Source organism: Mustela nivalis, assembly GCF_964662115.1.
Source record: "Mustela nivalis genome assembly, chromosome: 1".
NCBI classification, from domain to species: Eukaryota; Metazoa; Chordata; class Mammalia; order Carnivora; family Mustelidae; genus Mustela; species Mustela nivalis.
In genome coordinates this window covers 68311870-68337076 of record NC_139020.1, presented here as the reverse complement: position 1 = coordinate 68337076, position 25207 = coordinate 68311870, and the positions used below count along the sequence as shown (strand labels likewise).

At 40.8% G+C, this 25207-nt stretch overlaps 1 protein-coding gene across 1 annotated transcript in view; it reads left to right on the top strand.

The window, feature by feature from the left end:
* Window positions 1-366: 366 nt before the first annotated feature.
* The window catches only part of PCOLCE2 (procollagen C-endopeptidase enhancer 2), a 65753-nt gene continuing 40912 nt past the window's right edge, over window positions 367-25207 (top strand). Inside the window, exons 1-2 of the mRNA XM_082713179.1 lie at window positions 367-819; window positions 1833-1941. Of these exons, the coding sequence (XP_082569305.1) occupies window positions 737-819; window positions 1833-1941 (192 nt within the window). The 5' untranslated portion in view covers window positions 367-736. The remainder of the gene's footprint in view (window positions 820-1832; window positions 1942-25207) is intronic.

Here is a 25207-nt window from a genome sequence, read left to right as displayed (position 1 = left end):
GATAGGACGCCCTTCTGGTTCCCCCTTTTCTTGCCTTAGATCTGTGTGTTTGAAGGCGACAGAAATAAAGAGGGAACCCCAGTTTTCCAGCAACGAGCAAGCGCGAACACTTTTTTTTTTTTTTTTTTTTTCAAAGCAATTAAGTTAAACCACTCTCCAAAGCAAGCCATGACCCCCTCTCTGTGAATCGTCTGTGGATCCCGAAGTCGGGTCCCGCTTGGGTACCACTCGGCAGGGTTTCCCCCTCCTTTCCTCCCCACAGGCCCTGCGGGCGGGATGTGACAGGCACTGCGGGTCCCGGGGGGCCAGCGAGGAGACGCCCGCCCGCCCCAGGAGAGGAGGCGGCTCCGGCCTCAGAGCCGCCCCCTCCCGCCGCCGGAGAACAAACGGGATATTCAGCAGTGGCCTGTGGCTGCCAGAGCAACTCCTCTGGGGAAATTCAGCGTCGAGGCAGCGTGCACCGTGATTGCCTTTAAAAGCGCCCCACCCGCCCGCCGCGCACACCCGGATACCTGGGCTGCCCCGCGGCTGCGTGCGCACGTGTGTGTGCTCGTGTGTGTGCTCGTGTGTGTGTGTGTGAGACAGAGAGAGGGCGGGGAAGCGAGCCGGGAGTGTGCGGCGCGCGAGCCTGTTTCTCCCCGTGTGTGCCAGAGTGTGAGCCTTGGGGGGTGCGACCCGGTGTGCGGACCGGCGTGCGCGCCGGGGTGGGAGCAAGCCGAGCGCGTCTACACCGGCCATGAGGGGCGCGGGCGCCTGGGCCGCGCTCTGCCTGCTGCTGGCCGTGGCCGCGCAGCTCTCCCGGCAGCAGCCCCCGGAGAGGTAACGCGACCCCCGCCCGGTATCCCTTTCTCCCCGCCTCTGTCCCGCTGTCCTGCAGCCTCGCCCCGCGGTTTTACCGCAGCCGCGTAGGGGCGCTCGGGGATCCGGCGCGCGACCCTGCGCTCACCCGGGCTCCGGCGTCCGCTGCCCCCGCCCGGACGGCCCCCCGCTCGGCCGCGCGCCCCCAGCTCCGCCAGCCCGACCTCCTCGCCGCTGGCCGCACCACCACGTGGCGGGGTCTGAAGGGGACCGGCGCCGCCTCTCCCCGAGTGCGTCTGCGGGCGGAGGGAGGCACGAGGGCCCGAGGCTGCGGTTTTTGCTTTTTCACTTCTGCTTTACTCCTCCGGGAGGCTCGGCCCAGAGACGGAAAGCCTCGGGGAAAACCCGAGTCGCGCGGCGCGCGGGGAGCCGCTCCCGGAAAGTTAACCCTTCGTCAGCCCGCGTCAGGGCTGCCAGACCGCCCAGGACCTGGGCTGGGGGACCCATCCCGTGGCCACCTTTGGCATCTCCTCTTCCACCTCCATCACCAGCAGCCTCCCTTTATAAATGCGAGGCTCTGCCAATGGTTAATGGTTTTCAGAAAAGGGGAGGAGAAGTAGGCATCTCTCCACATTTAGGAAATTAAAACTTTTTTTAATCTATTGCTTGTCTGTCTTTAAGACCGTGTACCTCGCCTAGCTCTCACCTTCTTTCACTCACCTCCACTCCCCAGTCAAATTTTCCATTGACTATTTCCCATTAACTTTTACCACTACGTGGAGCATTTGATTGCTTATGGATAGATGGATAAACAGATGTTGTGTTAGGAGGATGGAGATGGCAACTGGACAGAATGTTTTATTAAACTGTAATTTAAAAATTCTCAACTAGCAAGTTTCAAATCCCTTATATGGTGCAGGCATTTATTAATCAATATTAACTTTATCCATATTTAGAAGCTACAACCTTTCTAAAGTTGACATTAGATTGTTAGACCTAGTTTCAAATTAAGTTTCCTTCTTTTATTTTCCCAGACCTGTTTTCACATGTGGCGGCATTCTTACTGGAGAGTCTGGATTTATTGGCAGCGAAGGTTTCCCTGGAGTGTACCCTCCAAATAGCAAATGTACTTGGAAAATCACAGTAAGCATTTTTTTTTTTTTTTCTTTTTAAGGGTATTCTCCTGGAAGTGGGTATTGGAAACAGTGGAAGGCTGCTGCATTTTTCCTCTGGTGTGAGGATTTGGGTAGGGGGCAAATGCCTGAAATAGTAAAATGTTGGATTTACCTCAACTATTTGGGAGATTTTTATTAATAGAACTAGTGGTGTCCTGCATTAGTGATTAGAAAGGGCACAAGATAACGGTTGAAGGAATAAATTCTTAAAGCAGATGTGTTCCTGAAAACCCTTCCTGATCCAGCTGAGTTTCATGGATTCAAAATTAAGGCTGTTTTCAAAGTCCTGTGGTAATGACTTTTAGAATCCATTTATTACCTGTGCATTACATAAATGTCTCCCAGTGGGGAATAGAAGAGCAAAGGTAATGCTCATCCCTGACTACTTTATACCCACTATGGGTGAAAGGGAAAAGAAAAAGGAAAAAAAAATCTCACTTAATGTCCCTGACTTAAAACCACCACTAAAGGCAGTTTAAGAATAGAGAATAATAATAATTGTGGGGTAGGGTGGGAAAATGTAAACAGCAAAAAAAAGGCTAATAAAATGCCCATGCAGTTAGTAATGACATAGATTATGCTGAGTCCAAAAGTCGGATTTCCAGACAGCCATCTTAAAAAAGAAGTCTGAATTTAGAATCAGCCAAAATGAGTCATCTTGCCAGTCAGTGTGATAGTGAGTCTTCTTCATTTTTTCATTGTTGGGAAGTTATTTGGTAATTGAACACATTGGTTCACTGAGAGCTTTAGTCTATCAGATTGTGCTACCCACTGATGATAATTTTTAAAAGTAGCTACCTCTCTATGGGCACTTAATGTGTACTAGACACTGTACCAGGTAGCTAACAAGTATAACCTCACTGAATCTTTGAAATCACTCTGAGAAAGTGACTCTTACATCCCCATTTTATAGATGGGGAAGCTGAGGCCTAGAACAGTTATGTAAATTGACTTGATCAGACATTTGGTAAGTCCAACTTTATGTATGAATGAGACCTGTTTTGCAGTGAGGCATTCTTACCAACAGGCAAATATTTGGGGTCCCCTTCCTTAAGAAAAGGTGTGGCTTCTGTCTGCACTGATACTTTCCTATAAAATATTGACTATCTGATGAACTGATGCAGATTTCATTGTGTTATTGCAACACATGGGGCTAGGAGAGAATATGTCATAAAAAACAGCTTTGAAATATTGATATTAGCATAAATGTGAAATAAGGCTTCAAAATAAACATGTAACTTGGTTTTCATATTATAGTTGTGTTTCATTTGCAATTTAATGGATTTAAGTTATAAACGGTCCAAGGAAATTAATAACTGAGGGGCATTGTGTACATAACAAGTAGAAATTCATGGTTGGCTGTATATTTAGGGTATTATGGGCATTGTTGGTGTGGCATCAAACTTTGATGGGTGAAGGGTATCCAAGGGACTTACTTTGGTAAAGAAGTGGTAGGCTTCTGGAGAGGACTGACTGACTACCATATTCTTATGTGGGGGAAGGAAAGTATAGTGGATGTTCTATTTGGATGCAGTGTAAAGGTAAGGTCAACAGTCAGACTTCTCTGGATTCAAATTCTCATTCTGTCACTCATAAATTGTGTGATCAGGACTCCTCTTTTTTAAACCTCGGAATTGTTGTGAAGATAAAATGGGTTAGTACAGGTAAAGCCCCTTGGCTCAGTGTTGGGGTTATAATAAATTACTTAATAAATGTTAGCCATCACCATTATCATTTTCATTATCCTCATTATTGTTGGTATTGACTTCCCATTCCTTCAGACCCTTGGTTGATTTGGCAGATCACTGTTACGCCCTTACCTCACTGGCTAAGCTGTGCTTGGCATCAGCTCAGAATAGCTCAAATCTTGCCGAACAATCTCCTTTGTCATCTATATCTAGGAAGAATTATTTCTGTGTTGGGTTCTCCAGTAGTCTTACTGAAAAGATTCCGTGTGAGTCAGAACTAGGGCAGCTTCCAATAACAGTGGCCTAGAACAACAATGGCTCTGACAGAACTTTGGTTCTCTCTCACATAAGGGAATCTACAGGTAAGCAATCCAAGATTGGGGTGGCAGCTTCAAGCCAGTAGGCACACTGTATCTTTGTCTCCCCCTGCTTTGCCATACTCAGATGTGTGCTACAGTTCTAGCCATCAAGTTTACATTTCAGCCAACAAAAAGGAGGCAAAGACGAGCATGTGTCTTCCCTTTAAGGACATTGTGCGTAATTACATGCAACTTGCTGCTTACATTTCATTGGCTTGTTCTTAGTTACACCGCCACTTCTCTCTGCAAGAAAGCTGAGAAAGGAGGGCTTCATTTCAGGTGTCCATGTGCTCTGCTAAAATTCAAAAGCCTTCTTTTGAGTAAAAGTTTTCTATCAGCTGTGGAAAGAAGGGAAAACAGGCAGATGACAAGCAGTCTCTGTGGCATATTTATTTGTGGTTTTCTCAGGCTGCCTGAAGTGATGTTCATGAAGTTGAGTAACAAATATCAGCCTTTTTGGAAAAGGAAAAAAAAATTTGTTTTTAAAAGAGAGTATAGGTAATATAGAAGAAAGGACTACACAATTTGCTTTTCTAGTCAAAAGCTTAATAGTTTTCACTCTTAGTTGAGTTTATTCTATTCCAAGGGGCTGGGTCTTCTATGTTTGCATGAGTTGCCACCAAGAACTTCCAGAGAAGCCCAGCATGTTCTCCTGGTTATAATTACTGCCTCTGTTGTGCACAAAGGCCATGGGTGCTCTCAAGGTCTTAGTTTGACAACATTTTTATTTCTTTGTATGTCACAGAGAATAGCACTAACTCATTTGTTAAAATCTTCTTAATTCTTCTTCACAGTCCTCTGGCTTGTCAGAGTAGCAGAAGGGAACTCCCCAGCTCCCGTATATCCTAGGGAACCTAAAAAGAGGAGAACTGTGGTAGCTCTAAAGCTGGTGACCCTGAGGTCTCTCACACATTCGACAAATGTGCTTTGAGTGCTGGGTGCTATTTGGGTTATGGTAGCAAACAAGTCAGCCAAACTCCTTACTGCCATGCAGCTAGAATTCTAGTTTGGGGAGATAAATAAACAAAAAAAGAAAATATGAAGTAGCGATAAATATATTATAAAAATAAAATAGATATTACTTCATATCCATTAGGATGGCTATTATAAAGAAATAGAAAATAACAAGTGTTGGCAAGATATAGAGAAATTGGACCCCTTGTGTGTTGGTGGTGGGAATGTAAAATAATGCAGCATGCTGTGGAAAGTATTTCTCAAGAAATTAAACATGAGAAAAGCAGAATCAGACCTGCACATACAGAGAACAAACTGATGTTTGCCAGAGGAGGGAGGGTGCAAAATGGTTGAAAGGGAGTAGGAGATACAGGCTTTCAGTTATGGAATGTTAAGTCATGGGGATGAGGGGTGCAGCACAGGGAATGTAGTCAATGGTATTGTAATAGTGTTGTGTGGTGACAGATGATAGCCACCTAGCATGATGTATAGAGTTGTCCAGTCACTATGTTGTACACCTGAAACTAATGTAACATTGTGTGTCAACTATAATCCAACAACAACAACAAAAAAGAAATTAAACACAGAATTACCATATTATCCAACATTGCCACTTCTGGGTCTATACCCCAAAGAAGTGAAAGCAGGGACTTGAGCAGATATTTATACATCCATGTTCGTGGCAGCATTATCACAGTAGCCAAAAGGTGGGAGAAGCCCCAGTATTTATCCGCAGATGAAGGAATGAACAAAACGTGGTATAGACATGCAAGGAAACATTATTCAGCCTTAAAAAGTAAGAGAATTCTGGGGCACCTGCATGGCTCAGTCGGTTGGGTGTCTGCCTTTGGCTTGGGTCATGATCTCAGGGTCCTGGGATAGAGCCCCGTATCGGGCTCCCTGCTCATTGGGGAGTCTCTTCTCCCTCTGCTCCTCCTCTGCTCGTGGTCTCTCTCTCAAATAAATAAAATCTTCAGGGAAAAAAAAGAGGGGGGGGAATTCTGACACATGCTCCAATAGGGACGAACTGTGAAGACATTGTGCTGAGTAAAATAAACCATCACAAAAGAACAAATAGTGCATGATTCTGTTTTTATAAAAATAGAATATTTTCTTTTTATAAAAATATAAAATATTTTTCCACATTCTCTATGTGGCACCTAGAGTACTCAGGTTCATAGAGACAGAAAGGAGAATGATGGTTGCCAGCCTGGGGGTGGGGAGTTAGTATTTAATGGGAATAGAGTTTCCCTAGGGGAAGATGAAAACGTTCAGAGACAGATGGTGGTGGTGACTGTTGCACAGCAATGTGTAAAGCTCGTTCTGGCTGCTGTCTAGAGGATGCGTTGTGGGGAGTTGAGAATGGAGCAAGGAGACCAATTAGGAAGCTACTCTGGTATCCAGGAGAGAGAAGATGGTGGATTGAACAAGGGCGGTAACAAAGGAGATGAAGAAACATGGAATATTCTGCCCAGAGCAGCTCTCTCAGCAGTTCTGAGTGCAGTTAGGATCTAGTGGCTCCAGCTGAAAGGCTGGATACACCAGGCTTCGAGCCCTGGCTTGGCAGCTGCTCCAGATGTGGCTGAGCTCTGGTATGACCTCATCCAAGGCCGTATTAAAGTCTTTCCCAAAGTGGAGGATCTAGTCCATCTTGCTGCTCCTGCAGACAGTAAACCAAGAATAGAATTTCTACTGGGTGATTCAGTATCACTTTTATTAAACATCACAGAGATGCTTCAGGGCACCTGGGTGGCTTAGTCGGGTAAGCACCTGCCTTCAGCTCAGGTCGTGGTCACAGGGTCCTGGGATTGGATCCCACATCGGGCTCCATGCTCAGCCAGAAGTCTGCTTCTCCCTCTTCTTCTGCCCGTCCTCTCTGTACTCCCCCCAAATAAACAAATAAAATCGTTTAATAAAAACCATAGAAATGCCTCAAAATGGGAGTCTCAGAGTGGCCCTAAAATTCTAGTTCCTGTAGTTGGAGAAAAATATACTGCCTCTCACTCCTTACCTGCCTCTTATCCTGTTCTCCCAGGTTAGAGTTGTATTCCAAGCAAGGTGGCTTTCCTCACCAAATGGTTTTCCTTGAACTATATCTTATCAATAGGATATTGAGGAGAGTCTAACATTAGTATCTGTATGCTTTGAGGAAGTTGAATGCTAGTTGTCACAGCCAAACTTCCTAGCCAATTGTAATGGACTTTCTGGGTATGGAAATATAGCCTACAAATTGGAAATTTAGATTTGTCCTTATATTACAGTACTTTAAAATTTCCATAGCTATTTCTTGGACAGCTACACTGTCCCATATACTGTCTACATTGCTACTTAACTTAATTGACTAAATTAATTACAAATTCAGTGTCTCAGTCACTTTAGCCATTTTTCAAGGGCTCTGTAGCCACATGTAGATAGTGGCTATCATATTGGACAGTATATAATATAAATATTTCCATCAACACAAAAAATGCCTTTGGACAGTGCTGTTCCAGAGAACTTCTGAGGTTCATTTTACTCATGTAAAGCTATGATGAGGACATGGTGCTCTATGCTGCTTAGTTGTACTTCTGTTTTGCAAGTGGGGAAGGTGACCCTTGTTCTGTGTGGTATTGAAATTGTGACTGGAACTCAAACCTCATGACTTAGCTCTATCTTTCTGGGTACAACTCTTGGTGACCTCAACTAGTCTTAGGTTCTACTAATTAATTTTGCTGACTATGAAAAAAAATTTTGCTGAATATGTTCTCAAAAACATATGGTTAGACATTAAAGAGAGAATTTGAGGGTGAAGAAATTGTAAGATATTTTGTAATCTGTGATGAGGTTGAAGGTTTCTTAGTTTCCTGTGAGGGTCGATTTTCAGAACTGGATTTAAGGGACATCTGCATAAAAAACCTACTTGACGTGGATGACGGAGGTGGGAGTTAAGTATGATTTGAGAGCTAAGGTATGTATAATTCTTTGGAAAACAGTGGTTGATCTAAGCAGGTTTGGAAGGACAGCAAGACTGGGTTGAGACAAAGGTCACCTGAATTGACCTCCATGCCATTAATGGTGTCATTAAAAATTCAGTGCAAATGTGGTAAATCACCAATACCTTTTCTGTTCCTTGGTCTTTTCATCAATAACTTGTTCACTTTATAATCCCACAGTAGAATTACAGATTTGTATTGACGGTTCGACACAATTTTTGAATGAAAAAATAGGCATAGTAGCAAAGTAATATCTTGTGAAAGCAACTATTCAGAGTTTGATTTGGGCTACATATGTTATGGCAGGTTAAGTGGAACCAACAGAATCTTTGTTTATAGCAACTATGCAAATTAGAAGAAACTGGAAGCCTAGAACCTTCTGGGAAATCACCTTGAATAGGTATGTAGGAATTGTCATTTTGAATCAAAGTTAAAACTAAATGTCACATCTGAATGTGTTGGGCAGTTGCTATCATTAGGTAACAGAAACAGCAGCTGGTATGTAGGTTAAGGTGAAGATGATTTTGTGCTTGGAGTTGAAGCAGGGCATGATTTACAAAATTTTAAAAAATGAGATACTTCATTTATGTTGTCCTGTTGTTACAGATCATTATTGAATTACAAAGTATTTACTATTTATATCTCTTCTTTACCCCCCCCCCCCAATTTAAAAGTATTGAAATTAGAGAGCCAATTATTGAAGGCTTCAGTTATTTTCTTCAGTAGAAATCTGGCTTGAGAAAAATCAGCAAACATTTGAGGAATTTAAAATTTTAGAGGCATTGGAGGTTCTTTTAACTCTGAATTAAATAATGTGGGAGAGTCGGAAAGTCACAGACCTTTGCCAAAAATGGGAGAACAATTATAACAATGAATGGACTCACTCCCATTTAAACTGGAAGTGTGTGGCAGTTTTCTTTATCTAGCTAATTCATGCAGAAGATAAAAAACCATAAATTATCGCATGTTGAAGATCTTTGGGGTCCCAGGTAATACATATACTATTATTTTGATAACTTTTTTTTTTCTGTTGAGCTGAAATTAAATATACTAGTTATTATATAGATTATAGATATAAAGTAATATAGGATAATATAAAGTAATATATAAAGTAATAATGTGTGGTTTTCAGTATACTTTCAAATATAGTGTATCATTTTATTTCATTCCCATCCAATTCTGTGATGTCAGAGGATGCCCATTTTGTAAGTAGTGAAACTGAGGTCTAAAGAACCCCTAATATTGTCATTCTTGCAAAAATATGAAAAGACTAGAGAATTTTTCGACCAGTTGATACAAAGGCACTGTTACAGACTTATTGAGCAAATAAATGGACATTTACCCAATGCTTATTGAACATCTTCTATGAGCTGAACATTGTGTTGGGCTCAGGGGGTAAAAAGATAAGGCATGGTTTCTGTCTTCAAGGAGTTTATAATCTGGTATGGAGTAGTTAGACACGAAAACCAGTAGCAGTTATGTATGTAAATAACTATGATGCTCACTGTAAGTCATTTTAAGTATTGATCATGTGGAATGAGTCTTATTTACATTTTTAATTATTGAAATTCTTAGATTCAGTAAATGAAAATAATTATTGCCTCATGCTAAGAGTAAAAGATGTCGACCCATTTTACATCTGTCTTACTCTAAGACTTGAGAAATTGTTACTGTATCCTTTGTTTGACATCCTAGGGCCATTTTCAGTTAGCAATAATCATGCCTCGGATAAACCTCATTGGCTATGATACTGCCACTTCGCAAAGCTTCCTTGGACCGTTTTATAGTGCTTGCCTTGATATTTCCAAATATGAGAATAAATAATTATTTAAGGGCATTCCTGTACCATTGCCTTTGGGGTGATTGTGCCACTAAGGTATGTTAAAGTCATCATTCTGAGTTCATCCTCCAAAAGCCTGATCAAGTTTAAATGGCATTCACATTTAAAGAAATGATAGATTAAAAATGTGGTGGGGATATATATTTTCCCAATAACCTTCATATGGCTTCATGAGAAGAAAGACAGCAGTGGTGGGGCATGGAGTTGTGTGAAAATTGAAACAAATAATGATGTTCCTCTAAGATCGGTGCTAGGTATATAATTTGAGAAAACAAATAGTGGATTTAGACGGGAACTCAACATGTAAGGCACTTAATTATACCTAAGGTATGGCAAGGGGTTCTAAAATTACTGTAACTATTATTTCCCTGGCATAACCACAGCAGGACAGATAGGAGAATGGAATTTTTGGCCTTAAACACATATTTCCTGGCTTTAAACTACATGTACGATTTAGAATTATATAGAGACTTAAATTCCGATCTTAACTACAGGTTTTTTTTTTAAACGTACATATACATTTGTTGGACTAGGCTTGGTTATTTCAGCTGCCTTGAATAGTAATTTAACCCCCTGCTTGACTTAATATTATTTACCTCTGATCCCTTAGTAAAGATGTGGATAACTAGCAGAATGTCTGTATACCCAAGGCTGAGGACCATAAGAATGGGACGAGAGCACTAAAGCTGGTTTTTGTTTGCTTGTTTAATTAAGAGAATATAATTCAGATACTTTGTGATTCTTAGGGCACTTAAACTGTCCCAATTAGGTTTTAGTTGGTAAGGCACTGGAAGAACTAAATAAAATCTGTTTCCTGCTCCCTTAAATCCCCCCTGGGAAGCAGGGAGAATATAAATCCTAAAAAAATAAGCAAATAGGTGACATTTTCCCACTGGGGCCTCAGTCCAGTTTTTCTAAACTTGTTTAGTTTTCTACTTGTTTTTTAAGGACCTCTATTGCTTGCTTTTGTTTTGTTTTTCTTTGTTCTTTCCATGAAAGTCAAATATATTTTTATTGATTAAAAACCTAATGTTTTATAAATGCTCTTATTTGTTCTGCCTGTATTTTTTTTGTGCAGGGGTGAACCAGAAGCCTTGGAAAGGGCCTAATGAGGAGGGAAGAAAATGAGAAACCATGAAAACAGTCTTCATGTTTTTCTGAAGAAAATTCTCTTTCATAACATCTTAATGACGAAAAAGTCATTCTTTCCTGAAACATCACTTTAATAACGGAGCACCAAAATAACACATTTAAAACCTCTCTATTAAAAAGCACTATAAACGAAGAAGGCATTTAACAGAGGTAGAACAGCCAGAAAGATTCTTAAGGCATATGTTCTTAAAAGGACGGATAGAATTACGTTCCCATTCCTTGCCCACCTCCAGAGTTTAATTTATGATGTGAAATTATGGGCAAGTTAGAATTGTTCCATAAATTTGCAGATTCCTTACAATCTATCATGTATTGACAATACAGAGAGAGAGAGAGAGAGAAAGAGAGAGAGCATTCTCATCTGTTGGTTACTCTGTGCTGGAGGCCAGAGAAGCATTTAGGGGGCTCCTAATTCTCAAGGTTTCTCTTTTCTCCCCCACCTCCATTCTTCTGCTTAGGTAGGAAAGCATTCTTGTGACGGTTGCTGTCCCATGTTCCTGGCGCAGTGAAGTTTTATACGTATGGATTATTGTGTCTTGATCCTACAAGAAATGCAATCACTACCTTCACCTTACACAGTTGCACCTTATAATTTAGCAGCTTTAACAACAGTGGCAGTAGCTGTTTGGGGGTACACTTGACTGTCTTACTCTAGGAACTTTGGAGAATAGAAGTGTTTTCTTCAGATATATTATTTGTTAGATCATGACAGTCCATGTGGCAAGTCTTTGGAAACCCAGTATAAACATCTAAAAATAAATGGAACACCCACAGAGGAGTGGGGAGATGGAATTAAACCAGTACAAGCTCTGCCACTAAATATCACCTCGCTTTCATCGCCTCACCCCCAGGACAGTCTGGAGCATCACATATAATAAAACAGTGTTTCCCAAAATGTGGAGGGAGGAGAGACCATTAGGTCAGAGATGGGCTGTTCCGTGGGTGAGACTGACAAGGACACAGGGAAGCCAGTGGGCATATTATCACTGCATATATTTCTGCTCCTAGAAATGAATTGATAGGAGTCTGATTGCTAGACACAGATTTCTAAAGGCGCTAGGCTACAATTTACCTTTCCTGGAAAAAAAAAAATCATACTTTATTAATTTATTAAAACCATTTTTAAAGTACCTACCAGAGACCAGATGCTGGGTTGGGCCCAGAGATGGCAATAAGAAGAAAACCACATCCCTGAATAGGACAGGAGGAGATAAGGAGGCTCTTAACTAGTCAAGGAGATGTCCCCAGAGTGAATCACCCTGACACAAGGTGACAGGTTTCATGGTTAAAGGTTGTTAAGTGTGGCAATACTCAGTGACTAGAAGAATGGATATTGGAGAGTCATACTGCTGACATGTGGTCAGACCTGCCTTGTAGGGGTAAAGGGAGGATCGAAGGAGATAGTAGATGAAAGGTCCTTGGCTTGGTGCTTGATACAAGCATGCACTCGTAAACGGTGGTTATGGTGGCGGTTATTTTTCTAACCTCTCTTCTAGGGCTGTAATAAGGCATAAAAGGGTGATGTCTGTGTAGAACTTGTCTACAAGCCAATGCATTTCAAGCTGGATGGTAATCCCTTTGGGGCATGGCTAGCTCCCATTGGAAATACCCACTCCTACTCACTGTGTCCTTTCTTCATTTAAAATGTGATCTTTCATAAGACTTTGTCCACAGAAGTACTTCCAAAACTTTCCTGCTTCTCCTCAAGTCATGTCCCCTTGACCAAACACCTCCCATTCCAGAACCAACCCAAAATGCCCCATAGCTTTTGAAACTAGGATGTTTAGAAACAGGGAAAGGATTGTCACTTAAAAATTGCCAATAATTTTCTATCTTTAGAGATCGGGACTTCAGTTTGCCTTAGAATCCTCAATCACCAGAATAGTCTCTGCTAGTCACACAAATCAAGTAACGAATTTATTCATTTATTCCTAATAGAGACACCTCATGATAGAGCGGTTAAAAGTGTGTAATTCCCAGAGTCAGACTTGCCTGCGTTCAAACACCAGCTCCACTATTGTCGTGTAAGTCCTTAAAGATGACCCCCCAATACCACACCTCCTGGTATTTATGCCTTTTTCTAGTACTCCCAAATATTGAATCTGGGCTGGCCCTGTGAAGCAGATAGAGTGGGGCAGAAGGGACATGCATGACTTTGTGGCCAGGGCATAAGAAGTCTTAAAGCTTTTGCCTTAGTCTCTAAACATGCACTCTGGGGGAACTAGTGGCCATGTGAAGACCACCATGCTGTGAGGAAGCCCAAGCCAGCCATGTAGAGGGGCTTCATGATGGGGAGTGGGGGCGAAGAGGGAGAGAGATGGGGAGAGAGAGATGCCTAGGCAGGCCCCGGTTATTCCAGTCTTCTCAGCTGAGGTGCTAGACATGGTGTGAAGATGACATCTTGGACAACCAGCCCAGTTAAGCCTTCAGATGACTTAAGCCGTAGCTGATAACTGATGATAATTATGTAAGATGATTCAAGCCAGAAACCACCCAGCTGAGGGTAGTGAACTCATAGAACTGTAAGAAATAATTGTACAGTGCTCCTGGGTGGCTCAGTTAAGCATCTACCTCTAGTTCAGGTCATGATCCCAGGGTCAAGTCCTATGGTGGGCTCTCTGCTCAGCCCGGAGACTACTTCTCCTTCTAACCCTCTCCCCTTCTCATGATCTCTCTCTCTCTCAAATGAAAAAATAAAATCTTAAAAAAAGAAGGGTACATTGTTTTAAGCTACTGAGTTTTGGGGTGTATTTTTTATGCAGCAATAGGTTACCAAAACAGTTATTTACTAGCTGTATGGCCTTGAGTTTGTTAGTTAACCTCTCTGTGCCCCATTTTCCTCATATCTAAAATGTGACTAATGATATTCCCTACCTCATGGGATAACTTTGGGGATTTAGTTATTGAATGTGTGGTATTAAGGTGACTTCATAGGGAAAGAACCGGGGAAATAAATGTCCTGACCAAACTCCCTTTCTTATTTTCAATTCCTTTTGAGCTTCCCACACACAACTGGAGGACAACTGTTGATCCATTCATTCAGGTCAACCACTCAGGAAGGAGAGTAAAGGGGAAATGGAAGGAGAACGGATCTGGAGGGGCAAATAGAAGTTATTTGACACAGGAAGCCTATGTCAGGGTTCTCCAGAGAAACAGAACTGGAAATATATATGCATATATATATGCATATACATGAAGGCATGTGCACATACAAGCATCGACATGTGTCCTTCTAAATAATATATGCACAAATACATAGAAATACATATGTATATATACATACATACTTAAAAAGATTTGTTTCAAGGAATAGGCTTATGTAGTTGTGATGGTTCTCCAGTCTGAAATTTGTAGGGAATCTGTCAGGCAGGAGCTGATGCTGCAGTCTTGAGGCAGAATTTCTTTTTCCTTGGCGATACCTCAGTTTTGCTCTTAAGGCCGTTCAGCTGATTAGATGAGGCCCACCCATATTGTATTATAGTCTCCATAAAGTGAGCTGACTGTAGATGTTAACACATTTATGAAATACCTTCATGGCAGTACCTGGATTAGTGTTCGAATAACCATGTCAACCAAGTGGACATGTGAAACCAACCATCACAGAGACACTGCAGGTTTGGAGCAGGGGAGTGACAAGGGTCGCCCTGGATACTGTGTTGAGAGCAGAGATTGGGGTGCAGGAGTGATAGATAATAGGAAGCTAGTTAGGAGTCAACTCCTGTAATTTAGGTGAGGGAGGACAGTGGCTTGAACCAGCATGGGAGCCATGGAGGTGGTAAGGGATAGTTATTTTCTGGATATACTTTAAAAGAGAGCCAAGAAGTGTGGGGTGGGGGGGGCGGGGCAGGAACCAAGGATGGCTTCACAGTTACTGGCTCGAGTAAACCAGAAGGATGGAAGTGCAATCCATCAGCCATGACGGGGAGGCCAGGGTACAGCTGCTTTGGTGGGGGAGGTCACATGTTGTTTTGACAGCATTAAGCGGAGGTGTACATCAGATCTCACAGCAAAATGCCATTCCGAATACTATGTCTCCTGCAGAGAGACCAGGTGGCAGCTAACGGTTTACTCCCTATTCTTGAAACAGTGCTTTAGGAAGTAACAAAAGGTAGAAATGTGATCAGCTGGCAGTGGGTGAGCCCCTGTCTTTAAAGTGTGAGGTTCATGAAACTGGTTGCAGACATGGCTATGTTTAGGTGTGGTGGCAGCTGAAGATAAAGGTGCTTTTTGAAATGAAAAATGGTACATAGTAAACAGTGATAATGCCAGTAAAGGCCTTCTCTGGTGTATTAGAGAAATAAATCCTGCTTCTTGATAGCCTAAACCTATTATTCAGAGGCAAAATATCACTATTTTATACTGAAAATAAGGTATTGGAATCTTTTGAGATTGAACCATTTTACAATCGGTTTGGTCGCTTGAGAGTCTGGCATGCTCCCAACACTGGATGTTTTTCTTCACTTTTCAGGAAAATAAATCAGTAACTTAATATGGGGCGTATTTTCAAGCCACACCTAAATGCTGGAGCAGAACATGAAAAATACTTTCTAGAGCTAAATGTTATCAAACACAGAATCGGGAATCCATTCACTGCTATTGCCCAGATTGAAACAGCTTCCTAGGTCTTGATTGTGATCTGTCCATCAGCCTGACATTTTACGGGATGTAAAATGCTGTAGTTTATAATGAGAAATCACCTCATTATTCTGGGTCCTAATCTGATTTGAGTACCCGGAACTATCTGACAAAGCCAGAGGATACTTGCTGCCATTCTTGACATTCTGTTATTCTTCTCAGTTAGGCTTTTCTAACTTGTAGTGATAAGAATAAAAAATCAAACTGATGGCCTTTCAGACTAGTACCAAATGTATTGGCATACTTTACAATCATCTCTCTTGTTTATGTGAAAATACTATTAAATGTAAATTAATTTTAGGCTTTTTTAAAAATTTTGTTTAATTTAAATTCAGTTAGCCAGCATATAGTACATCATTATACTACTTTCCATAAGTTTAATTTTAGACTTTTTTAGGAAAAGACTTTATTTAAGAGAGAGAGAAAGGGAGAGAGTGAGAATGAGAACACAAGTGGGGGAGGGGCAGAGGCAGAGGGAGAAGCAGACTCCCCACTGAGCAGGGAGCCCGATGCGGGGCTCGATCCCAGAACCCTGTGATCATGACCTGAGCCAAAAGCAGGCATTTGAGCCATCCAGGAACCCCTTGATTTTAGGCTTTTAGAATCAGACCTAAAAGTGGCTAACTATATATTCCCAATATCCATTAAATAGTAACATGGAGAGCAAAACTTGGAGAAACACTCTCTTGAATAATGCTTTCCTTAAGAGCAGAAGCCACAGTTATCTTTTTCCTCTCCTTAGACCCTAGCACAGGACCTGACACATAGTTAGGTAGTTGATAAATATTTCATTATATTGGAAAAAATTGGATCGCCTTTCTGGGAAAAACAAGAGCGTGTCATTGTTCTCTTATGGTCCTTGCCCCACTTTCAAGGAACTTTGATTTGTCAAGAGCTTTCAGCCATTGCACTTCTGAGTTTGACCAATGACAGGTTTTCATACCAGTCACAGTTGAGGTTCTCATCAACATTCTGCTTCAGTTTTCTCACCCGCCTCAAGTATTTTTCTTAGCAGAGACCAAGAACCACAAGTCACAACCCTCCATGACAATCCAGCTTTAGCTCCTTTGGGAAATTGTCAAATTACCCACTGATATTTTCTACATTTATTTATATATGGAGTGGCTGTTATTTTTAATTAAGATTATAGTTGATATTAACAAGACAGGATAAATTGGATGTGGCATGTAAAAACTTGTAAGATTTTTATGATAGGTCACAGGGTGATGGAGGATGACTGGGTTTCATAGTAATTCGTATCATTCAGACTTGTCCCAAATAGCAGGTTTCAAGTTTGCACGGTGATGTGGATGACACTTAGCTGGTAGCTTTGTTGTGATAGATAATACTTATAATTTTAATCAGCATTTACTGAGCATTAAGTAAGTGACAAGCACTATCCTAAATGTAGTAAACTGATAGATACATGTTTATGCCATCTGCACAGCACTCTATTTCTGCTTGTTTTAGTTTGGGTTTTGGGGGGGTATACTTTACATAGAGTGTGCAAATCTTAAATTTGCAATTCAGTGTATTTGACAAAATCAAACATCTGTCTAAATCACACCTGTATGAAAAGAAATATTTTCAGCACTCAGAACCCTCCCTCTTACTCCTTTCCAGCCAATTCCCCATCCCTCCAAGAGGCAAGTAGCATAGATTAGTTTTTCCTATTCTAGAACTTCATAAAAATGGAATGATACGGAATGTACTCTTTTTTTCCTTCATAGTTTATTCAGTATAATGTTTTTGGATTTGTCTCTATTGTTGAGTTAGTAGTTGTTCCTTTTCTTGCTAATTACCATTCTATTGTATAAACACACCACGATTTGTTTATCCATTCTTCTGTTGATGGACATTTGTACTTTTTTCAAATTCGGGCTACTACGAATAAAGCTGCTATGTACCTTCTTGTGCAAGGCTAATTATGAATGTATGTTTTCTTTTCTCCTCGATGCATACCTGGGAGTGGAACTGCTGAGTCATGGGATATGTATATGTTTAACTTTATAAGAACCTGCCAGATCAATTTACAAAGTGATGGCATTAATTTACCCTCCCACCAGGAATGGTAGAAAGTTGTATTTGCTCTACATTCTGGCATTTGGTGTTGGTCAGCCTTTCTGATTTTAGCTCTTCTAGCGGGTGTGTAGTTATGTCTTATTGTGATTATTGTAATTCTAGTTTGCATTTCCCTAGTGGGTACTGAGATTGAATGCTTTCTGTGTGCATATTGGTCTGTCTTTTTGAAGTGTCTGCTCATGTCTTTCACCCATGTTTTTTATTGGGTAATTTGTCTTATATCATTAAACTGTAGGAGTTCTTTATTCCAAATATAAGCTCCTTGTCAGATATATGTGTTGCAAGTATTTTCCTCCCATCTGTGGTTATCTATTCATTTTGTTGACAGTATCCTTCAATGAGCAAAAATTAGGACATTTTTGAAGTCCAGTTGATCTAGTGTTACTCTGTAGTTAGTGTTTTCTTGCTGTCCAGGATTATAAAGTATTCTATGTTTTCTTCTAGAAGTCTCATAGGTTTAACATTTAAATTCATGTCTGTGATCCTTCTCAAATGAATTTGTTTAATGGTTTGAGGTGGGAGTCAAGGTTCATATTTTTTCTGTGTGGATTTCCAGGTTTTGCAACATCCTTTGTTGAAAAGACTGTCCTTTTACCCATTGAAGGGCTTTGCCGCCTTTGCCAAAAATTGACCATGTAAGTGTGGCTGTATTTCTGGACTGTCTACTCCACACCATTGATCTATTTGCCTTTCTTGACTGGTTTGCCATTGCTCGCAGAAGTCTTTTGAACATCGTATTATGGTGATAACAAACAACAAATTAAGTGAACCACACTTTTAGAAGAGAAAAATGAGCCTTAGATTAAACAATCTTAACATATCTACATTTTTATTCTTCCCAGTCACACAGATTATTCTAAGCTGTCCACACTTCAGTTTGATTTTACTGATATCATTGTTGACCCTTGAACAATGCCAGTTTGAATTGCATGGGTCCATTTATAAGTGGATTTTTTAAAAATAAATATAGTACTGTACTGGAAATGTATTTTCTCTTCCTTATGATTTTCTTAGCACTTTCTTTTCTCTAGCTTTATTGTAAGAGTATGGTGAATAATGCGTAGGCAAAATATGTTGTCGATCAACTGATTCTGTTTTTGGTAAGGCTTCCATTCAGTAGTAGGGCCATTAGTAGTTAAGTTTCAGGGAGATAGAAGTTGTATGCAGATTTTCAGTTGGCATCCCCAACATATAGAGTTCAACTCTATATCATGAGTTAGCATGCTGATTGCAGTGTTTGTGTTTGTAGTTATTTCTAAAACTTTCCTATGTCTTTGAATTGTTGCTCTTTCATACTGTCCTCTGCAAAGCACTGAGAGGCTTCCCATCCTTAGCAGGGAGTTATTTCTTTTTATACTTTGTAGAACGGTTGCTTGTGGAGAAATTTAAAAAGTGAGAAGCCCATGTTCCTAACCAGTGGTTTCTCGGAGAGTTGTCAGCTCGCTGTTATTCTGTGTAGAGTAACTTCATCAAACAGGCTTGCTAGGGAGGCCTCGCCTCTTCCTTTGGCCTTAAAATGGGTATATGAAGCCAGATTTTACAGTGTGACTTAGATGCTTATCTTTATTTTGAGACAAGTTTTGGTGCTTTTCAAAGCGTTTTAGGATTGACGATTTAAAAAACAGCAAAAGATTGGAAGAGACATTTCATCAAAGAAGATATATGAGCGGCCAATAAGCAAAGGAAGAGATAGTCATGAGGGAAATGCAGCCCAAAGCACAATGAGATACCGCTTCACCTCCGCTGGCTGGATGGATGGTTTTAGGGATGACTATAAAACAACAACAACAACAGATGATAGTAAGAGTGGTTGAGGATGTGGAGAAATTGTAACTCTTGTAAGCTAATGGTAGGAGTGTAAACTATTGTAGCCACTTAGGAAAACAGACTCTTTTAAAGTTAAAGATTTACCGTAGGACCCAGCAATTGTATTCTTAGGTGCAAGAAGAATGAAAACATGCACCACATAAAAGTTTGCACAATAGTGTTCATAAAAGCATCATTAATAATAACCAAAAAGTGGATACTTCTCAAATACCCATCAACTGATAAATGGATAAATAGTAGTGGTATATCCATACAAGGAAATATTAATTACCCATAAAAAGGAATGAAGCATTAGTTAGCACTACAGTATGTATGAACTTGGAAACCCTATGCTAAATGAAAGAAGCCAGATGCAAAAGAGCCCAAGTGATATGATACCATTTATAGAAATGTCCAGAAAAAGAAAGTAGATTAATAGTTGTCTGAGGCTGGGGGTGGGAATGAAGACTGACTGTGAACAGACATGAGGGATCTTTTTGCAGGAATGGAATTGTTTGAAAGTTGGATTGTGATGATGCTTGGCGAAACTCTAAAAATTTAGTAAAAATCATTGAAATGTATGCTTCAACTAGTGTGTTGTATGGTCTGTAAATGTTACCATGATGAAGGTTTTTTGTTTTTGTTTTTGTTTTTTCCCAAGCAGGATTAGAGGGAGGGCCAGAGGGAGAGAGAGAATCTCCAGCAGACTCCACGCTGAGCACAGAGCCCTGTGCAGGACTTGGTCCCATGACCCTGAGATCATGACCTGAGCTGAAATTAAGAGTTACATAATACTTAACCAACTGAGCCACCCAGGCATCTTGAAAGGTGTTTTTTGTTTGTTTAAGTGTTTTAGGATTGAAAAATTCTGTTCTGAATGGGGTCTGGGATACTAAGGAAACACCAAGACTCACCTGAGACATGTGACCAAGTGGGGGATGATGATGGCAGAATGGCTGTGTCTGGGGCATTATAGGACTCTCAGTTTTAAGAATCAGCCCCTTGAATTGAAAAACCACCAAATAATGCCCCTCTTCAACATCAGCCATCAATTCAGGCTGCTGAGGAGAGGGGACTTGGTGAAACTTGGGTTTTCTTATTTTATGAGCAGTTCCAAAGTCTGCAACTGAAGGAACAAGGACAGATAGGACCTGTAAGAACCACAGAGGAAGTGCCAGGCATGTTTGAACATAATTACCTCTACCTCGCCAAAACTTTTCAAGCCATCTGTGCCAGTTACATGCATTCTAGACAAGTGAATTCATTCGGAGCCTCTCCGATTTACTCTTTCGTATCCACTAATGTCTTCTTTTTTATGATTTGTCCTAAATGTGTTGTTGTCACAGAACATTTAATTTAAATGTCACACCATTGGAGCAAAATGACTCACTGTCTTTTCTCTTGCTGACTAAACTCTCCTCTGGGAATCTAAAGGTTTTTCTTAAATAGCATGTTAGTTTATATCTACTTTTCTTTTGTTTTTCATCTCATTGACATTTAAAAAAATAATTCTTCTCTTGGGGTGGTCTGAGTGGAAGAGAGTTTGTAAACAAAGTTCTTTAGGTTGTTGGTAGGGTTGGGACTGGATGGTTGGAAATAATGAAGGTGCCTCCTTTGTTTGTGCTCCTAACCACTTCACTGGCAGCCATGCTCTATGGGTTGTGGCTTCTGGCACCTCTGAGTCCTTCCCTTCACACACCCTCTTTCTCTCTTACCTTCTCCTTGTGGCTACACGTTTGTGAGACGTCTGGCTATGGGAAGAGTCTTCTGTGGCCTCAGACTGTTTTCTCTTGTAAAAGTTTTTCCATGTCCTCTTTGCTGACAGAACTACACCTTTTAAAATCCTCCTTCCTCAAGCCATCATTCTGATTTTTAATACAGAATTGTATACCTCTAATATCTTAAACTTGACCTATTCAAGACCAAAATTATTACATCCTCTGTCCTTCCACAGTATCTTTCTCTAAAACAAAACAACATGAAACCTCTCTCTCCTCACTGCCTTTCTAGTGTGGGCGGTGCCTATGGGACTTGAAACCTTGAGGTCGGTGTCGAAGGCTTCTCTTACCAGCTGCCCCTTGTTCCAACTCCACCGCTTAAAGGAAGCCAGCATCCCCTTGCTAATGCCTAGTGTGACATTAAAACAACCATGATGTCCCATTTTTTTACCGACCTGATTAATCACTATTGGCAGCATCCGTGTAGTTGAGGGTGTGAAAAATGATAATGTGAATTAATTTAGCTTTTCTTGGGAGTATACTATTATAATCTAAAATGCCTATATTCCTTGACTTAGCAAATCCCATTTCTAGTAATTTATTCTATAGAAATATTCCCTTTAACAGAGGGTGGTTTATATAATTATGTTCATAGCAGCATTGTTTATATTAATGAAAAATTAGAAACATACTAAATGTAGAAAAAAGATGTGATTGTTTTTATAAAATATGGTATATGTATACATTAGAGTAGCATAAAGTCATTAAAAATGGTAATATACCTGTCTTGCAGTTCTTTCCAATTTTCGTATATGTGCTGCCAAAGTGAGTACCCTGTCTTGCAGTTCTTTTGAATCCTCTGGCATCTGGCATCATTGGTGTTATTTACAGGTGCTTAATAGAATCTGGCTTTTATTTTTAAATATGCTCTTACATATAATTTTATAATGTTATACCGTATAAACTGTTATAAATAACCTCAGAATATAGTGTTATCTCTTTTTTTTTTATTAATTTATTTGACACAGAGCAGGAGAGCGAGCGAGAAAAAGCACAGGCAGAGGGAGAGGGCGAGGCCGACTCCCCGCTGAGCAGGGAGGCGGACACAGGGTTCTATCCCAGGACCCTGGGATCATGACCCTGAGCCAAAGACAGTCACCTAACTGACTGAGCCACCCAGGTGCTTCGTGTTAATCTTCTTATTACTTCTTAATAAAAATCACATTAGTGACTTCTGGTTAAGCATGGTGAATTAAACATGTGTGTTTATTTCTACCCTTTCTCAAAATCCCACAAAAATTTCAGTGAGGAAATAAGTTTAAACTCACAAAGACAAAGGAAACTGGAATCGAATTAACAGTAGATGAGAGATATCAACAAAATTTCAGAAGAAAGCAAATGGTCAGTGGTAACTGAGTTAGCAAAAGAGAGAATGAAAAGCAGTGTTGTCTGCTAGAGGGGAGGGGCATGCCCCAGAATCCCCGAAAGGCTCAGGAATTAGAGGCACCAGATTTCCTGGAAGGCAGCAGAGCAGGTGGGTTGGAGTTACAAAAAAACCTTTTAAGAACAATTAGCCTTCAAGGTTCCCTCCTCCACTAAGAGCAGCAAGGGGCCTGTCTCCCTTCCCATCGTGGTAAGGCTTGTTTTCTGGGAACCAGAGGGGCTCCGGACTTGAGAACTTCAATTCCAGCGGATGGGGCTGGGCCGAGGTGTGGCACTGAAAACAGGTAATGAAATTAAGTCTACATCCTGAACCCTGAGGCCCTCCCAACCTCCTCTCTTCCTGCTCCTCCCAAGAAAACTGCAGCAAAGGTTTAACCGTCAGGCAAAGCATTGAAGGATTTTAAAGAAAACATCCCTAGAGTTAGGACCTCCAAATAATGACTATTGAGAGGCCCTGTGAAAACACTGGCCTGTCCCCAGTCACATGATGGTGGCACATCCTCCCATAGAGATTCCAGTCAGCCTCCCCTCAGCTTTGAAATGGATAGTCAAGGGTTACTGGACATTTGAGGAAAGCATCTTACATGAAGAGGTGGAGCCCCAAACGGGAAAACAGCAACAACAACAAAACGCTCCAAGGAAACAGAGACAATACAGAGGGCTGAAGAAAATTTCAAGATGATTATTATTATCTTTAGATCAGAAGAGGTATAATGCATGTAAAATAAAATAAAATGCTAAAAAACAAACAAATACATTATCAACAATAGCCAAATTCGGGAGAGAGCCCAATTGTCCATTGACTGATGAATGGATAAGGAAGATGTGGTGTGTGTGTGTGCGTGTGTGTATCATGGACTATTATTCAGCCTTAAAAAAAAAAAAACCAGAATCCTGGGACGCCAGGGTGGCTCAGTCAAGTAAGCCGCTCAGGTCATCTGAGGCTTCAGCTCAGGTCATGATCCCAGGGTCCTGGGATCGAGTCCTGCATCAGGCTCCTTGTCCAGCTGGGAGACTGCTTCTCTCTCTACCTCTGCATGCAACTCTACTTTGCTCTCTCTCTGACAAATAAATAAATGAAATCTTAAACAAACAAACAAACAAATGGAATCCTGCCATTTGCAATCATGTGGATGGAGCTAGAGTGTATTATTCTAAGTGAAGTAAGTCAGTCAGAGAAAGAAAAATACCATGATTTCACTCACGTGGAATTTAAGAAACAAAACAAATGAGCCTTTGGAGGGGGGGAAAAGAGAGAGGGGAGAAACAAATCATGAGAGACTCTTAACTATGGAGAACAGAGTGAGGGTGATGGAGAGAGGTGGGTGGGGGATGGGTTAGATGGGTGATGGGTATTAAAGAGAGCACTTGTTAGGAAGAGCACTGGATGTTGTATGTAAGTGATGAATCATTGAATTCTATTCCTGAAACCAATATTGTACTGTATGTTAAATAACTAGAATTAAATTAAAATTTGAAGGAGAAAAAAAGAAAGAAACAAAATTTAAAAATGTGATCAGAAATTAATAACTTGATAATGGAAATAAAAATATTGATTAAAGTACTGGAAGATGGGGCGCCTGGGTGGCTCAATGGGTTAAGCCGCTGCCTTTGATCGAGTTCTGCATCGGGCTCTCTGTTCAGCAGGGAGCCTGCTTCCCTCTCTCTCTCTCTCTCTCTCTGCGTACTTGTGAGCTCTCTCTCTCAAATAAATAAATAAAATCCTTAAAAAAAAAAAAGGTACTGGAAGATAAACTTGAAGAAGACACCTCAGAAAGTGGAACATTCAGAAGAGATGAACTATTAGAGAGGAAAGAAAAAAATTAGAAGGGAGGGGATGCCTGGGTGGCTCAGTTGGTTAAGTGTCTGACTTTTGATTTCAGCTCAGGTCATGATCTCAGGGTCTAGAGATCAGCTCCACATTGGGCTCTGAAGTCTGCTTGTTCCTCTTATTCCCTAATGCCCCTCTCTCTGCTTGTGTGTGTGTACACATGTGCTCTATCTCTCTCTCAAGATCTCTCTCAAATAAATAAATAAAATCTTAAGAAGATTTGAGGATCTATTCAGGAAGCCTTGATCTGACTAGTGAGAGTTCTTTGAGAGTTCTAGGGAAAGAGAACAGAGACTATGAAGGGGAGGGAATAATCAAAAAAGTAATAATCAACACAATGAAAGGAAAAAGACAAACACCAAGGCACATTTTTGTTCAATGTAGATGAGAAAATCCTACAAGCTTTTAGAGGAGGGGAAAATCACAGAGAGAGAGGAAAGAACAACATCAGCTTATTGGAAGCGAGAAGATTGTGGAATGATGCCCTAAAAATTCTGATGAAAATTACTTTAAAGCTACAATTCTATACCCTACCAAACTGGTAGACCAATGTGAGTACAGATTAAAGGTGTTTTTAGAAATGTCAGATCTTCTTCTCCCTATTCACCCTTTGTAAGAAAATTGCAAGAGAATGAGCTCCAACAAAATAAGGGAATAAAACAAGCAAGAAAAAAGACATATGGGGACTTCCTGAGTTGAATAAAGCCAAGTCCCAGCCTCGTAGCTGTGTAGCATGCATTGAAAGCAGCTAATC